This window comes from Pezoporus occidentalis, unplaced genomic scaffold, assembly GCF_034315485.1.
Source record: "Pezoporus occidentalis ecotype Australia unplaced genomic scaffold, CSIRO_AGI_Poc_V1 ctg226, whole genome shotgun sequence".
Taxonomy (NCBI): Eukaryota; Metazoa; Chordata; class Aves; order Psittaciformes; family Psittacidae; genus Pezoporus; species Pezoporus occidentalis.
This window is the reverse complement of record NW_026914138.1, coordinates 859108-877067: the sequence shown is the minus strand read 5'-3', so window position 1 is coordinate 877067 and position 17960 is coordinate 859108. Positions and strand designations below refer to the sequence as shown.

At 45.6% G+C, this 17960-nt stretch overlaps 1 protein-coding gene across 4 annotated transcripts in view; it reads right to left on the bottom strand.

The window, feature by feature from the left end:
- UNC5D (unc-5 netrin receptor D) overlaps nucleotides 1–17736 on the bottom strand; it is a 133173-nt gene extending 115437 nt beyond the window's left edge. For 2 of the 4 annotated variants that reach the window (XM_062621004.1, XM_062621006.1), the window contains exon 1: nucleotides 5557–5629. In XM_062621004.1, the coding sequence (XP_062476988.1) occupies nucleotides 5557–5611 (55 nt within the window). In that variant the 5' untranslated portion in view covers nucleotides 5612–5629. Of the gene's footprint in view, nucleotides 1–2703; nucleotides 2919–5556; nucleotides 5630–17167 lie in introns of those variants that run through there. The other 2 variants (XM_062621005.1, XM_062621003.1) reach the window with 2 other exon arrangements.
- Nucleotides 17737–17960: the final 224 nt, after the last annotated feature.

Below are 17960 nucleotides of genomic sequence, written 5' to 3'. Positions count from 1 at the left end.
CCCGGAGCAGCCATGTCTTTCCTTAATTTTGGTTTACTCCTGTATCACTCGCTAAGAATATTTCAAAGTCTACACCTAGCTGAGATATTAATAACATGCAGGCTTCAAGATCAAATAAATCAATATGCTGACATGGTGTGTATTCAGTTGGGGCTGGCACGTCAGAAACATTTCAAACAGTAAACTGCTGAATGTACTTACGAATAATCAAACAGCTTTACTCTCAGCAGGGTATCAGGAACACAGAAAGAGAACTTGAGACAGTCTAATAAAGCCACAGTAACAATATGCTTCCTTTTGGATGTAGAAACCAGGACACGTAAAAAACCTCCTGACTCTGCTAACGCAGTGTAAACTCTGAAGCAGAGCAGCAAATCAACACCATTCCTCACATCAAGCATCAGTGACAGCTCTTACACAGCTCTGCTGCTGACAGTGAAGTACTTTGCAAACACGGCCAGAATTCTCAGACACACGAATGAAATTCCAGCCCACTTAGAATGAAATAAATGGAGGCTCATCTAATTTGCACAAGGCCATTAATAAATGCAAGACAAAAGGTACAAGGAGGACACAAATCACTTGCGTTATCAGTCCTGTCTTCACCACGACATTTTTCAGTAGCAATGGAGAAGTAAAAATAGCAAATTCTAAGAAAAGCTCTGCTGTCCGGAGGCTTGCTTGCCATCTTGGGTCCTAGATGAAGAGTAATACTTTAAATATGCAGCTCTCTGGATTGAACGTTAGCAGTGCTTTTTATGTTGCTAAAAGAAATTAAATACATATATACAAATCTCAAACTCTTCAGACTAAAAGGAGATATTTTCTTCAACAGCTTAGTGTCCACAGCCCCACCTGTATTCCATTAGGTGGTCTGCTGGAGCATTTTGTCATCAGAAAATCAGTAGCCATACGCAGTGGCTACCAAGCTGTACAGCAAGTGCCATGCTACTGGAAAAGGAAAACCCTTGAACAATGCTTATTTAGAACAAAATGTACTCAGATCTATAAACACCACCTAACACAGCTTTAGGCTTTAATATCACACAGAGGAATACTAATGCTCATGTTTTATAGACACCTTTATTCAAATACATGCAACCCAAAATTAGTTTCAATGCATCAATGAGATAAATAAATATTAGAGACTCCTCTCATTTTCAAATTACCGATGTGCCTATGCATTTTACCCTGTAAAATAAGGGCCCAAAGCTATATATGCATATTCATTTCAACAGACTTAAAGAGCTGTGCTAACGGTATCTACAGCAATTTGAGTTTTCTTTAACCCCCATTCAGAACAGAATCCTGGAACACAATTTGTTTCAGAGACAGCTTTTAAACAACTTCATAAACTAAAACCTTATAGCTCAAGGGGTTGTTAACTGAGGTTAACTGCTTAAGCCAAAGCTCCAAGTAAACACTATGCAATGTACAACTGACAGACCACAGACACCGAACTGATGAAAACCCACGCTGCTCCTCCTCAGAATCCTGATCAAAACCAAGCCTGCTCCAGCCTGGAAACGTCCAGCGTGGCAGATTTTAACTGAACAGCTGAAATTAATTCCTTAACAGCAACACAAGAGCTGTGCTGAACTGCAGTGGGGAATATTAGGGGCTTACAGGGCGCGATCCCAACTGCACTTTGCACAGTGCAAGACCTGCCACGGATGTGTGAAACAAAAGGCAATCAGCACCTCACACCACTGACGGAGCCATGCATTCCTCTGCCATCACAGATGGTTCTTGATGAAAGCGTTAAAAACTAACTCAGAAATATCAGCCTTCATTCTACTCTCATCATCTATTTCCCTTTTCTATGAACTGGGGTTTAAGAACCAGCTAAAGGCTGTATTCTGTCCCTTATGCAAGAACTCTCCCATTTCCCCTCTGCTGGATCGGTCACCGGGAGCACAGCAGCCAGGACCCCAGGAACGGTGGGACGATGGGATAACCCGCTGGCTACCTGCAGACGAGCTCCTCTATGGACACCAAACCAGTAACGCATCTCTACAAGAAAATGGAAGCACAGGCACAACACGCACGCAGAGAGTCAGCCCTCCACAGCGGGGCTAGCGCAGACACAGCGAGAGGAATCTTTCCCGATCTACAAAGCCTCATTACTCCGTGCTGTACAAACAAGCTGTTTGTAATGAACGCACCATTACCGACTCTCGATACGGAATCGGCGTCTTATTGACAGTGCCTTCCAGAAAGGATCACATAACCCCGGGTTCCCCACGTACACACGCGCTTCCCAAGCCCTCCAAGCACTTTGATAAGTCCAGACAGACCAGCCAAGGCGTCGGATGCCAGACGATGAGGCGCTGCTGGCATCCTCTGGCTATCTGCCTTAAAGACACCGTGCCACTCAAGTGATCCACCAGGTGAAAGTTAAATAACGGGCACCCCGAGCCCCCCAGACATCCACCTTTCACGGACAACGAACAGCAGACAGCCGCGTGTAGCACATCCAACCCCCGCTCCTCGCTCTGCTCCACAGGTACCCCGCTCCTCGCTGCCAGAAGAGGTCACCGCGGATCCCGCACCCACGGCCGCGGGACAGCCGGACTCCCTTCACCCTAACCCCGCAGCCCTGAACCGCGGCTCCCTCCGCTCCCCGCTGCCACAAGCAACCGGTGGGACCCCCCCTTCCCCTTCCCTCGGGGTGCGGGCAGGGTAACGGCGCGTCCCGCTCACCTCGCAGCGCCGCCGTCCATCCGCAGAGCCCCAGCAGCAGCAGCAGCAGCCACCGCTCCAGGCGCGGGGGGCAGCGGCTCCTCGCAGCCCCTCGGCCCATGCTGGACCCCGCAACTCCTGCGCCTCTCCCCTGCGGCCGGTGCGGGGAAAAGGAGGGACGCGAAGCCCCCCTCGGTCCCTCCGGGGTCGAGCTCAAGCCAGCGAATTCGCCCCTCTTTTTGGTGTTTTGGGGTGCGTTTACCCCTTCTCCCCCCCCCCTTCTCTCTCTGTCTCCAGGTGCGGGACGGAGCGAGGCCGGGGGGCAGCGGCTCCGCTCCGCGCTGCTCCGCTCCGCTCCTCTCCGCGCTCCGGCCACCTCCGACTACCGAGGCGCGGCGCGCGCCCGCATCCCTAATGAGCCGCCCCTCCCCCGCAGCCACTTCGGCGCGCGCTGGGCGGGATCTGCGGACGGGGGGGGGTGGGGGTGGGGGGGGTGCGGACATCTCCCCCCCTCCCCCCCCAAACATCCCCCGCCCCGCACCCCCAGGGCGCGGATAACGCCCGGGCTCCCGCAAACACCGCCCCCAGCAGCGACGGGCGCGGGGCTCGCCCCAACTTTGCTGCGTAAAACGCGCGTGAGCCAAGCGCGGCTTTACGCGGGGAGCGCAACTCCCCCCCCCACCCACCCACCCCGTGTTAAATCCACACCTTCGGGCGCAGCAAGGACTGCTCGTAGCTAGAGGGAAACGCGACAGCGGCCACCCCCCACCCAAAGCAAGCCCGGTTTGCGCGTCTTCATCGAGCACCGCATGGCTCGGTGAGCAAAAATGCTTTCTCTTACCAGCGGTGTCACTGTTTCGCTCTCCCTTTCCCCCGCTGCTAATCGCGTGTAAGCTTTAATACACACCTGAGGAGGATGCACGGCTCACCCAAACAAATAAGGCCAAAAAAGGACCAGTTTGGTGCTGTTCTACGATGCACAGATTCAGTCAATCAGCACTTGGAAAACACAGGTACCTCTCGAAGAGCAGGTAAGTTGCTACAGGAGCAACTTTCAGTCGGGAACACCAGTTCTTCCCCAAGCTATCCTCACACGCATCACCAACACTGCTCTGATTCCTGAAACCGTGTTTCTTTACCACGGGGATCAAGGGTGAGAGGAAAGGAAAAACACCAGAGGGAGATGTGGTGTGTCAGTGGGATAAGAACACTGCAGGAATGAGCCAGGAAAAGATGCAAAATGAGATTTGAGACCATTGAAGTATCTCACCATGAGATTTCTGGCACACCACAAGGACAACTGGATCACATTTGGTATCAAGCTGCTCTAAGGTCTGCCCTTAAGGAACCTTCTCCAGGCTGAACCAGCCCAGCTCTCTCAGCCTGGCTCCAGGGCAGAGCTGCTCCAGCCCCCACTGGCCTTCTCTGGGCTCACTTAAGAAAACACCCCTGAAACACTGTATTTGTTCTCCATTTCCCTTGGCAATAAGCTTCATTTTCATCAGGTGCCAAGACCTAGAGTCACCTCATTAGAGTCAGAACACGGGGTTTAGTCCTGTCCATACCTTGTGCAATTGCACCAAGTTCACTCTACCCCAGCTTCACACACACCTCAAGTTTGAGGGGACTCGGTTACCACTTGCAAAGCGTTTCTAAAACATGCAGCTGGATTGGCTGCATACACTTAAGAGAAAGGCTTATCCATTGGTGCTCCTATAGCCAGCTTTGTGCTGTGTCCAGAAGGAAACAAGGAATTAAAGGAAAAGGAATTTGTAAACTGAGTTTAAAGAGAGAAAAAAAATCAATATCCAAGACCATCACATCAGAAGCTCTCTTATTCCCCTTCTATCATGCACTTACCAGACTTCAGCTCACAAAGAAGAGCACGGCTGCAAAGGCAAAGAGCAAATATACAAAGAAATACATTTTCTTCAACAGCCTTTTAAGTCATTCTCCATGTTCAGTGGGTTCCAAAAGGAAAAGAAAACCAAACCAAACCAACAAGGACAAGAACTAGGAAGCTACACAGGCAAGTTTTCACATGGCAGAGCACTGAGCATCCTTCCTTTAAAGCCTGACCATGCCAGCCCTGGTTTCTAGCACATATATGCAGCCACTTCTGCTTCGAGCCCAAATGACTATCTATTTTTGCCTACGCCGCTGAGTCCATGTTTGGTGCTTCAGCTAAAAATATCAAGTTCTCTGTTTATAACTCAAATATGACAGGGAAGAAGAGAGCAAAAGTAGGAAAAAAAGGGCAACAGCTGGTAACTTCAATCAGTGCACTTGAAACACAAATAAGCCAATACGCCACAGAGACAAACTCTCAGGGTGGGGAAGGATGCAGCAGTTTCTGAGCTGGTGGAATGCAGCTAAAGGTGAAGTTCCACCTTCCCTAAGCACCGATGCACACTGATAACGCACAGCACCAAAGCTCTGGACATGCAGTCCAATGTGCTGCTGTATTTGTGGGACTGGAGGCTACTTACAGTGTTTTACCAAGAGGAAAGTCAGGGGGAAAGCAAGAATCTACCTTTGGTAGCAGGCTGGAAAAGGATCCAAAGGAGGGTCCAAAGGCGATTAATGGAGGAAAATGAATGGGGAAGCTGAAAATGCTGCAAGGAAGATATTTGCTCATCCCTAGCGCTTCAAGGGTTAAATAATTTTTAAATAATACTTCTTTTTCTGACAAAGTCCATATTCCACATGAGGGAGTCTGTATTTCCTAGAATCCAACAGCCTAAAGTTTGATACAGCTGCTGAAAAAAGGATGTGGAGCAGAAATCAAATGGGAGAAACAAACAAAACCAAAGCAACTTTCTTGAGCACCTTGATCACAGCAACCACATGCCCAGAGAGCAGGAAAGTGCTCACAGGAGGAACAGAACCTGTAGCCAAAAGCCTCGGCTCTGGCCTTCAGCTCTGCCATCACCTCATCAACAGATGCTTCTGAGAACAGGTTTTTTCTCCATCTCAGGTTCCATCTCATACTGTGTTGCTGAGCTGGTTGCTAAAGAGATTCCTACACTCTTCAAGCACATTAACTCATTAAACACACAGCACTTTACAACTCCGAAGGAAATTTTTCTAGCTAGAATACAGCAATACCCTAATAATTTTCAATAAGCCATACAGCTACAGCCTGAAGGGTGTGAAGAATAAGAAATAAATCACCTCCTCCACCCTGGAAGCTCAGCAGAATGTTCCAGCTGAGTTTGCAAAGGTGCTTTCAGTCTCCATCTCTACATAAAGATTTGCAGGCAGGTGATTACATTTTGTTTCTTCTTTGATGTATGACCTTGGAGTAACCCACCTGTGATGTGCAATAAATCAGAATCCACATCACCTGAACATGATAACAGGCTGGGGGAGGTCACTGCTTTCAGAAGCAGATGAAGCTGCTTTACTTGCTAGCTTTTGCAAGTAAGAACATACCTGTAATGGCACAGGCATCCAACGGAACATACCATTGCTATGCATAATGAATATAATGATAAAAGGAGAATAAACGCATCTAAACCATTTATGTATATCACAGAGAACACTGGACACGTATCAGTTGGCTTTAATGCAAGTATCACATCTGTACAATAGGTAAGTAATTCCGGAGCAAGCAAGAACACCCAACTGTAACAGCACATAAGTAGACAAATCACGTGAAGCACTTTGAATGGGCTCAGTAGCAGTGACAGAAGCCAATAATAAATGGAAATCCTACTTGCTTTTAACATATTTCCAACATTTATCCTTCCCCTTCTCTCTCCTTCCCTCACAAGAGCACCCTAAACAAAATGGGATCTGAAAAATGATCCAATCTACCTGGAGGAGTTGTGATTGTGAGGATGCTGTGATACCTGTGAGCCCACAGTCTGCTCACACACAGAAATAATGCAGGGACAAGCCTTTGACCTCAAAGCACATACCATTCAATTTGGCCTTTTACTTCATAGCATCCAACTAAAGAAGTGGACCCTGTCTGTCATAAGGAAAGAAGAAGGGAAAGTCTGGGCTCAAATAAGTAATCATAACTCCACGGAGCAAAGGTAGAAGTGGATTAAATTCCTCCTGTGGTAGTTTCCAACACCCCCGTGCACTAAGACAGCATTTGTTGGGTCTGAAGACCCGGGTGTGCCTGTGTCAGGAGAAAGAAAAACATCTCATTTCTCTCTTTACTGCACACACCTAACACAGGACACAACCAATGTGCTCCTTCTGTCTAAATCTAATCTAAATTAATTGCTGAAGCACCTGAAGGACAGGATTGCTGCTGTAATACACGCTCCCAGCCCAAGGCTGTGCAGGAAGCATGAGATGGTATTACTGTGTTTAAGGATGATACTACTTGATCGCAGCAGTTATGGCTTCATTTTGAGTTTTCAATGTATTTTAACAATGGGGCCTGTATTTGGGTTGCCCAAATGTAAAAGAAGTGCTTGCTGTACCATGCAGATGTGCTCTGTATCAGTCAGATGAAGACAAAATCCAGCCTGATGTATTTTTAGTTGTGGAGATCTTTATCACAGTCCTGTACATGCATATTTTATGAAGCAATCCCAGAGGGCACGAGAGCAGGGCTCAAAAGGAATTAGCCAACTTCACAGGCAATAAGCACATCAGTGAATATTAAACCTAATATAATGTATAAGCAACCTTCAGAAGAGCCCATTCACCACTGGCTGAAAGAGGAGAGCATGAGAAGAACGCTACATTTGGCTTGCCTGAGCATCTAGTGCTCCATTCAGTCTGACCAGCAAAGCCAATCTTATGCACCAAACATACAGAGATAAAGGATGAGTGTCGCATCCACATCATGAATATGCAGAAACACAGCTGAAATTCAGCCTGTTCTTTTTCCTGTGCCCTCAAGTTTATGATAGTCTATAGCTGCCTCTCTGCCATCCTGAAGAGCTCTCTCCAAACAGAACAGAGCTGGATGTGTCAGTGAGAGCTTTGGATCGCCTGACACTTAAAGAACACAGTCCCATGTCCCTTTCCCTTTAAAGATGCACTCTGACAGACCCACAATGCAATACCATGTCCAGATATTAGTTATGTCCAATCATTTCTCCATCTCTGCAACAAGGTCTGCCCCAGAAGCCCTTCCAAGGCATGGAATGCCTGTTTGCAACCTGTTTTCACCGTGCACATCATGCAGGCAGCTCTGAGCACTGACACCCTGGGTCTGATTCTTTACATGACTTTGTAAAATCCTACAAAGCAGTATGACCAACTACCCCAAGTACAACAGAAACCTTCAGCAGCAAGATACAATAGTGGAACCAGCCACATGGTACATAGAAACCACCCCTAACAGACTGAGTCGCCATAGCATCTGCTACACCAGTATCATAACCTACATGTGTGATGGCAATTAATAAGCCAGCCACAGCCTGCACATAAGCCTTCCACAAACAGTCTCATTCCCAGTTGTTTCACAGCTTCTTCAGCCTCAATTCTTCCAGGAATTGAGAGTACACAGGCTAAAAAGTGCAGAGTCCCAGCTCTGTACTTCCTGTGCACCGCTGCTCACGCCGGCTTTACAGCTCTGCGTTAGGACATCTAGTGGCTGAATAACCGACTGTGTATATACATGCACCTGAATACATTACCTAGATTTCCTGTCAGGAAGCTCATATCTACTTTCCTAAAGCTTAGCAAGACTTATTTGAGAGCATTTTAGGATTCCTGCATCATTCTGCTCTGCAATGCAACCCCAGCTCAGTGCTGACAGAGCCTGGAATGCAGCAAGCACAAGGACAGTCACAGCTGCATATGCCGATTTCTGCTTTACCTTTTCTTGGGCTATCCCAGCAGCACATTTACCTCTGATCCGTAGTGTACTGTTATTCTTTGCAATGTACATAACTCTCCTCAGCTTTAGTTTGCAAAGGTTTTTCCTTATTCTATATTTTAGTAACTTGAAATGAGTGTGGCTCTGAAGTTTTGTGTTACTTTATTTCCGTATGACTAAAACCCCCTTTCATTCCAAACGATGAACTTCAGCCTCCTCAGAGATGGGGCAAAAATACACCTTCAAGAAGTCTGTGAAGGTTCTTTAAACAACCCCATTCCACTTGCTTTGAAGTCACCATTTCAGCTGTCAGAAGCCATCATTTCCAATGAGTTAAAATCTGTATTATTTGCCAATTGATTAAAGTAAGATGAAATACAATACAACTATTTGCATTCTCCTGTGTTTACTCATTCCAAAAATCGACAGACACCACAGAGCAAAGTTAATCTGATAAAAAGGGAAGCGCTGAAGTGGCTGGCTGTGCATCCAAATAGGAAATGCGCATTAACATGCCGAGGGGGTGATGAGCATCTGAACTTCACTAATCGATCTGAAGAATCCTAAGACCCAGGCATTTAGAAAATGTCATAATCTTAAAAGCCGATTCACTGCTTGATTTGTAATTTGGAGAAATCAGCTGCACTTAATTCTACCTGCAGCATTTCCTACAATTGGGCAAAGAATTCCTACTTCAGCATTAATTATTATTTTATTTCCACACCCTTTTAGATTTCTCCACATAAATTAAAACTCTGATCCCACCTACCCTTGTCACACATCCAGGCACTCCTGTTGTGGCTGCAGCTGGGTTACAAAGGGCAGCTGCTCAGTGGGCTCTAACCTGTGCATAAGAGCTCAGCCTGCAAACAGAAAACACATCACTGGTACTCCCCATCCTTTAAAGTCACTCCCTAAGCATCCATTTCAGATTTAGCATCCTGGCTCAGATCTTCCTGGCTGAATTTTCCCTTGGAATGGGAGGTGCACAACAAGAAACAGATGATGCAAGGGCGAGAAATGCGTGTGGATGAGGAAGCGTGCCTTGAGAGCAAAGAAAATCCAAAGCAGCAGGACATTAGACAAGCAGTTCCGTAGCTTAGTTATTTGTAATTTGGGGTTAAAAGGAAAAGGTTACACATTCCAGCAGTAAGAGACTATCTGAGAGATTCTTCAAAACAGCACAGGCATTGCAGTACAGTTCAGAGCTGGCAGGGATGCTACTGCCTGTGAGCAAGAGTAGAGTTAGAGGGCAAGGGACAAGAAACACTGGGCAAGCCTGTTTCTGTTCTGCCAGCACAGAAAAAAAAGTGAGTGACGTGCCTGGCTATTTCAGCCTCAGCCAGAGGTAGTGTTGCTCTCAAAAGGCTATTACTGAGCAAGTTCAGAGCCTTCTCATCAAGCAGGAAGTTATTGCCACGTGTTTTCATCCAAACTTACACAGCACAGGAGAGCACAACTCGCTCAGACCTTCCTCTGGCAACTAACCAGCGAGGGCTGAGAGATCCTCAGTGACTGTGCATTATTACAGACCAGGCGTGACATGCGGAGGGACAGAAACACAGGTCCTGAGACAACAGAAACATATAAAGGAACTTTATAATTGGAGAGCAGCCTCCCCCTTAACTCCTTCCAGAGAAGAAATAATCAACCACCAAAAGCCAAACCCAGCCTGAAAAACTCAGAGGATCCTTGTATGGAACTGGCAAAGAGAAATCACCAGCTAGTGAGCAAGGGAAGAGGTTAATGCTCCAGACGAGGGTTAATGAGACAAGAGGAGTTTTAGGCTGGATGCTTCCTGTGAAGCCTGGGGTGCTTCAGGAAAGATGCTGAAGGAGGCACCAGTCATCTAAATTGCAAACATGTCTGGCTTGATTAGGGACACTTCACCTCCATTTGATTTGCTAATGCACAGGACTGATCACACACAGCTCCCGTCTCCCCTTTTTGCAAGCCAGCGCACTGAAGCCTCACAGCGAGCCATGAGAAAGGGGAGATGATTTTTATCCTAATTAAGAACAATCTTGCCAGGACCGGGAATATGCAGGTGTCGTATCATTAAGTCACCTAATTGTGCCTCTGAAATGGCCACATAATGATGAATCCTCAGTAGCAAGAGGAAAAGGGGGAAGTGAACTCTTTGCTTTATTATTTTCATTTTCATCTCCAGTGCAAACGCAGAGAGCATCCACCTCGTAACCACAGCTCTGAATTTTTCATCATTAGTCACACATCACGAAATGCAACTGCTTGATGATCTCAGGTGGGAAAGACAACAAGTAGCTGAGCAGTTCCTTAACTACTGAAGCATTATTTCAGGGAAACAAGAGAAGCCCACTTCAGTGCAAGCGATAGCATTTCCTGACTAGTGTCAGTTAGTGTGCATCAATCAAGCACCAGCCAGACAAGCTGCTCTCCCCATTTAATGTGATGAGAAGGCAAAGAACCCAGTTACCGACAGCTCCCACCATTCTCATGGAATGTGCTGCTGACCTCCTGCCACTCCCAGAATCCCGTTCTGTCAGACTTGCCTCTGCTGCTAAACTCATGTCCTTTAGGCCCTGCTTCCCAGGCCATGGAAGGGCAGGCGAGCCAGCCCATGGAAAGCTCTGGGACATCAGCAGGAATGTACAAGCCTGGTAACTCACTCTTTGATGGAGATCACTGAAGGCCAAATGATCGCCCTGCAGCATGTCCAGCCATGGAGGGATCTAGTACAACACACAGGTCTCTTACCAGGATGATTTTGCCCTCTTCCCACTCAACAGTCACATACAGAGAGGTGGAGAAACAAGTTGTGTGAGCTTAGCACATTACACATCTGGAAAGGTGGCAGATCCCCCGGCCATCCACTCACTTCTGCAATTGTTGAGGTTTTTGAAGGAGAACCAAGTTATCTCTCAGGCAAGTATAATTTAAAAGAGCACATCAAAGGATCTCTGTAACTCCACTGTGAGATGAACAAGCGTTGTGTGGCAGGGATGACAACACTGACAAGAGACTTTACAGAACTTACTACAGCTGAGCAGGTGATGCAGCTGTGCAGAGAGAGGTGGCAGCTATACAGCCACTGCAACCAGCTCCTGAATTAAGAGGAAATGCCTGTGAGAAAAGCTGTTCAGATATTAGCTATTCCATTTTGCAAGTTGCATTAATGTCCTGATGTGGTTCGCCACATCACACAAGTGCCAGGAGTGGCACAAGGGTGGGAATGACAAGTCTGGGCCAAAAAATCCTGTTTAATTACTGACTAGCAGCAGCTCAGCCTGTGAAAGGGCAAGGGTGGTCCTTCAGTACTGCACTTACAAGCTATTCCTAGTTCAGAAGCATGGCACACGATGGTGTCACTGAAAAGTCCTCCAACAAAACAGATTTTGTGACATAAGCTCTCATTTGAAAGCTGTAATTCAGCTTCCTCTGATAAAAGTTCCCACAGAATATAAATAAGAGCTCACAGGTGGATAGTGCCAAACCTTCTGATGGTTTCAGATAGTTTTATAACCACACGATTTCCTGTATTTTGTTAAACTTGTAAGTTTTCCAGCATAATTCCCAACACGACAGATTCAGATAGCCCCACAGGTTTTTAATCCTATTATCTTTTACAGGGTTTTATTCCTATTACTAGTATCAAATAATAAGAGCACACTGCCCTGGCAGTCACATAACATCCACGCACTAGTAGCAGACACAGTAAATTCTGCAGCGAGTGGAAAAAATACATGGTTAATATTGTTCACGTAATGGGATGATGCCCTCTGCCTCAAACCCCACCACATTTATGATATCAGACACTCTTAAGCTAGCCATAACCATGTTTTTGTCCCCACCCTGCAACAGCCTTAGCACCCCATTTGATCTCAGAAGTCAGTTCATTAATGACACTGCTTTGTACCTGTGATGGATAACAACTAGCACCATGTTTAGCATGCTTTGCAGCGTCAGAAAACCAACCTCCCGGTAGGGGTGGAGAGAAGAGCCTGTCTGTTCAGCATTTCAACGAGCCCTTTGCCATCAGCCAAAACACTGCTGCTTTTTCAGATGAATTAACCTGTTCCACCTGTCAAGAACTGCCTGTACAAATGCTTCTCTGAGGTTTGAAAGATGCGATACAGTGGGAATTGATAAAAGGAGTTGGCAGCATAGAGTTTAGTAGACCTTCCTGCAAGTGGTTTGCAATTAGAGACTGGGCTACATCAGAATGCTGTCAACAAGCATGCTGAGGGACGTGAACCACTGCATCAACCGAGACAGAACCTCGGCTGGAGCAACTGGTGTCCGCAGGATCTTTCCTGGCAACTTCCCAGTGGCAGTGGAATCAAAAGGCAACAAAGCACTTTAAGAGACAGCCATGAGAGTTTCACCAGCTTGGACTGAACTGCATCACTGCACTCCACAGGTACACCCTCAAAGCCGTCCCTGTGATCTCCCCTTGACCAGCAGCGCCTCTGCAAGAGACGATTCCTGGACGACAGGCAAGCAGTTCTAGCTCTATGCAGCAGAGGGAAGCAGTAAGCACTGTAACATTGACTAGCCACCCGACTGTCATGCACTAAAGGCTTAATTATGTTCTCAAACAAAATACAATGAACTCTGTCATAAGTAATCACACAAGAGACTGTGAAGTCAGTAGCTCAGTGGAAGTGGCCTCTGTGAAAGATGAAGCACAATTTTCTCTGGCTTTAGGGAAAACTTGCTGAGCCCAGGAAAGAAAGAACTGGAATACAGGCACTTTTTGCTTTACTTATCAAGACCCGACTTCATGTGGTGGTGTTTTACCAGGAAAACTTACTAAAAATAGAGAAATTCCTTCTAATCTGGAAGGTGTCTTAAGGATTTACAAGTACATCTGCTTTAGTGAGTGAAAGTACATCCCCATATCCAGGTGTTGGCAGATAAAGGAGGAAATATTTTACTTACAATATACCTGTAGTACTCAAAGCGTGCCCATTTTATGTTTTACTTGGGTGCAGTTTCCCCTTCCACAGGAACTAATCATCACTGCATAAAACTCACCTTTGATGTGGATCCTTTTCTCCCATAGTTGAGGCATTTGTCATTGCAAAAGAAATTTGCAGAATTGAATGCATTTCATCACACACAATGCTTTCACTTTCATAGCAGGCAACAGAGCCTACAGAACTATTTCTTTACAAGTGATTACAACTCCCAGACAGGTAACAAAGACAATTATGACACTGAAAACTGCACTGCTATTGTGGACGAAAGAAAATGTAAGCTCTGCTGCTGAATGCTTCAAGGTCAAACACTCCCTCAGAATTCGTATTTAAGTTATCCAAGGTCATCACTGGTGTATGTTTCGTACCCGTTGGTATAACACATTAAAGGAAGAAGGAGCACTAGGACAGTAGTTCAGGCTGCAGGAAACCACTAACCTGGACGAAGCCTTCAGGGCAAGTCAATTCCCTCCTCCTGGTTACGTCTCCCCTCGCATTTTTGAGGCTCTGTTACATATTCTTCACTTCTCTCCCATCAAGCAAGGCTCTAACTTTTGCTTGGAGAATCTGACTGGGACTACTGTAAGTCCAGAGAATGGGATCATTAGATCATACCGATTCACATGATTTTTTTACTGCAAAAGACCTAAGACACCAAAGCCCAGCATATAAGGAAGCACATCACTTTTAGAACTACAGTGCTTAACAGCCTCCAGCCACAGCACTTCATGCTCTGAGTCTTCTTTATGCCTCCATGCACAAGCAGCTGAAGTAGACAATTCCTTGCTCATTCTATAAAGAAGATTTGTGAGGAAGGGAGGCAGAAGACAGGCCAGGTAACAATAATTATTAAGTTATTAGAAGCACACCTCATATGATAAGAACTTCAAAGTAAATTGCTTTGAAATACAGATTTTTAACGTTCCCCAATGCTTAAGATGAAATAATATTAAATAACTGCTGCCTGAAGTTAGAACTAGAGGTTAAAGGAGAGTAATTACTGATTATTTAAAGGGTTGCTGTAATGAACTAAGATAAAAAGAGATGTCACATTTCCAAGCCAGATCCTGTATTTTAAGCTGGGAATGTGACTCTAGCCAAGTACTACCAGGAGAATGCACTTCCATAGAAGAAAGCTGTGACTTGCAATAAAGTTCCTACAGTAACAGAAAGTCTCCAGTGGTTCAGGTCATAGCACTATTTCTGCTCTCTGGATCAGGACACAGATGGGCTTTAACAGGAAGTTTGTGTTTCACATGCAGTTTAACACACACACGTGTATTTTAATTCATCCAGGAGTTTCGCAGACTAAGACATAAACCCAATTGTTCCAGTGCTGTGTAATGAAACCTACACTGCAAGTGACATGACCTTGATATGAAGAAAAATTAAACCCTATCAAATTACTGTGTATTACATTCTCTCACCAAGGCAGAACATCACATCAAGCTTTTAGAACATGATATTCAGCAGGGAAATAAACCTAATAAATTCAGGAAAAGAACTACATTGAGTGATTTTCTTTCTTTAACCTTTGATTTCAAAGCCAATAATCACAGGATATAAAGCACTTTCATTTAGCTTTTAACAGCTACAAAATACATACACAGGAGTAAAACAAAGCACAAAAAAACACAGATTAAGAAGAAAAAAATCCTTCTTTTCATTCCATTCTATGTTTCTACGAGGCAATTCATGATTCAAAAATATTAACTTCAGCCTTGCTGATTCAAAGTAACTGTTTTCCCTTAAGTCAGCTGATTTATGGTGCCTTTTCATGCATCATCATCTCTCCTTATTTAGGACATCTCATGAGTAGCCTTGACTGCATTCGGGTGGTAAGAGAATGAAATGCCAATTTAGAAGATGCTTAGTACTTGAAAACCTTCAGGGTGCCAACCTGCTTAGAGGTAGATGACCGCTTTGATGTGTTGCTGTGTCACAGTTGCACCTTCAAGGACTGAAAACTTCCAGAAGTAGGAGATGAGGGCACCTAGTTAGCAGCTTGTCAAATTAGGTTTAACATCCCAGTCCTGCTCAAGCACACTGACTCTCCCCTTGCTCATCAGAATGATGGGGTTACAATGAATATGTAATCCAATGATTATGGGGGGAATTGAGGAGAATTTTCCTCTTTCATCAGCCACCAACATAATCGCTATCTCAGTAAGTTCTGTAACCACCAGACCAGTACAACACGGTCTCCTGTTTGATCTCTGATGGAGAGGATGAGACTGCTGTCAATATGACACTGAACTGGAGAGCAGGAACAAGGACTGCAGAGTTCCTGAGACAGCCGATGGTTAGAGGTGAGGCTCTTCATGTGTCAAACGCTTTGATAGCCAGCATTTTGCTGCAGATAAGGCAGGACTCACTATCCCCTGCCCGATGCCTCTAGAAGCAAGGATTAACTAGCACAAAGATAAGGAGCCTTTGCCTGGCTGGGGGTTACTATTGATTTGTGAATTCTGAGATGTGAACTTTAAACAACTTGGAGCTTTGACTCCACGTGGGGCGTACAAGAGTGCGTTCAGAGCTGTCAAAAGCTTCTCATCTACCTAAGCACTCAATATCAGCGCACATCTGATGGAAGGCACTGAAGAACTAGTCAAGTTACACATTTCCTTGTGCAGCATGTGCTGGATAACACACAGGATACGTCTGTCTCCCCGTTTGCTTTTTCAGAGCCAGGCAAAGTTAGTCCTTGTTAATTTCTGAATTTCCAGGTTGATGAACTGTGAGTAGAAGATATTGCCTGTGTTTTCCAAACCAGCCCACTACCTTAGAAATGCTGCTGACAACGCTCATTCCTTTAGTGATATCATGCCCAGCCTCCAATCAAATCGCCTATTATGCAGGCCAAACGGAAGATATTGAACCCCATCTAAGAAACAGCCATAGTCTTGCAGGAACTCCAACAATCTTGTATTCCACACCAAAAGACCCGAGGTTCCATCACTAATGACTGAAAAGAAAGGTGTAAACCCTTCTATCTCAGTTTTAGCCCATTTAGACATCCATCAGCAGAGTCTATAGTTACCATATGCCTCCACAGACAGCTTACCTTAGGACTTTCAAGAGCAGCAACTCCAGGCAACAGATGATTAATATGTCAGCAAAATAGTTCTCTACCTTCTCTCTCATAGGAGATGAAAGACATTTATTACCCTGTCCCTTTCCAGTCTGATGTTACAGAGATGCCAGACTGGAGAATCTAACCTCAGCTGTCCCATATTGTCATTTTAATTAAAGCCATATCCTGTAAAACACTATATGCTCCTGAAGCCCTGATAAGATCCCATTATCAGAAAGGAGCAAATTTGTGATGCTATCTGGGCCAGCCCATGATTATCTGCCAGAACAAAAGGAATGTTATTAAACAAACCCGGTTAGATCACTGTCAGTGAATAGAATGAAAACCACGCTCCGGTGAAACCCCTTCTCTCTCTGGGGTCACACCTGCAGCACGTAGTCACTGCTCTGTGCTGAAAGCTAAAGCTGAGAAAGAGAAGAATTGCTGGTTTCTGTTTCACTGTGGAAAGTTTTGTTCCTTTCCTGCAATTCGTTAGAAGGAGCAACACCAACTTTAATATCAATTAACTCCTGGGAGATGACAGGTCCTTAAGTACATTTTCAAAAGCCTCATTAAAACCCCAAAGTGACTGTATTTGTTATTCTAAATACAGCCATTACTTTATAGGACACAAGGAAGAAAGGGTTACAACGTCTCTCTTACCTTTCAGCTTTAATGATCTCCTGTGGAACAAAAGCAGTGGGAGGGAATTAACCACACTGCCTTTCTGTACCATTCTTTCACTTCTCTGACTCAGGCAAATAACGTGTCAGCCTCTTGGGGAGGATCCTGGTCTTTGTGCAGCCAGAGCAAACACTCAGCAGCTCCAGGGGAGGCAGAGAGCTGTGTCACAGCCCTGCATTCCCTCCGGTTTCTTGATGTTACAGACACCAAAACCAACCTCTTGTTTTCCAGTCCACACATGCACAAGGCCGTATTTCTGTTCTTCCAAGCAAGCACACAGCTAATGCCGGTGCGTGTGTCCCATTCCAAAAAGCCTCATTTAGCTCCTCTGATTTCACAGCTACTAATAGGCAAGTTCTGAATCAGAAAAACCCCAAAGTACAGCCTGTCTTTCCTTCTGATTTTTAATCACTCTGCTTGTTATTACATGAGTAGCAAGAACAGCTCCACCACACTATGCAGCTAATAAACCATCCTCCCCTGCCGAGGAACCTAAACAAAGAGCCTAAACTACTTTGGGAATGGTGTTATCTGGGGTCTGCACAGATGATCACAAGCAGCTGAAGCTTCATTAGTTACCATTCATCATCTGAGCTGCATTAACTCCGCTCTCTCCCCCCACCAGGATGCAGCATTCCAACACCATCAGGTGGCTCAATGCGCGCAGCTGCCTCCTCTTCACTAGTGCAGAGGGTGCAAGAGCACTTGTGGACCCTTCACACAGCTCAGCTGGAGACCAGCAGCTCCCTGTGTTGTGGGATGACAGCGTCTC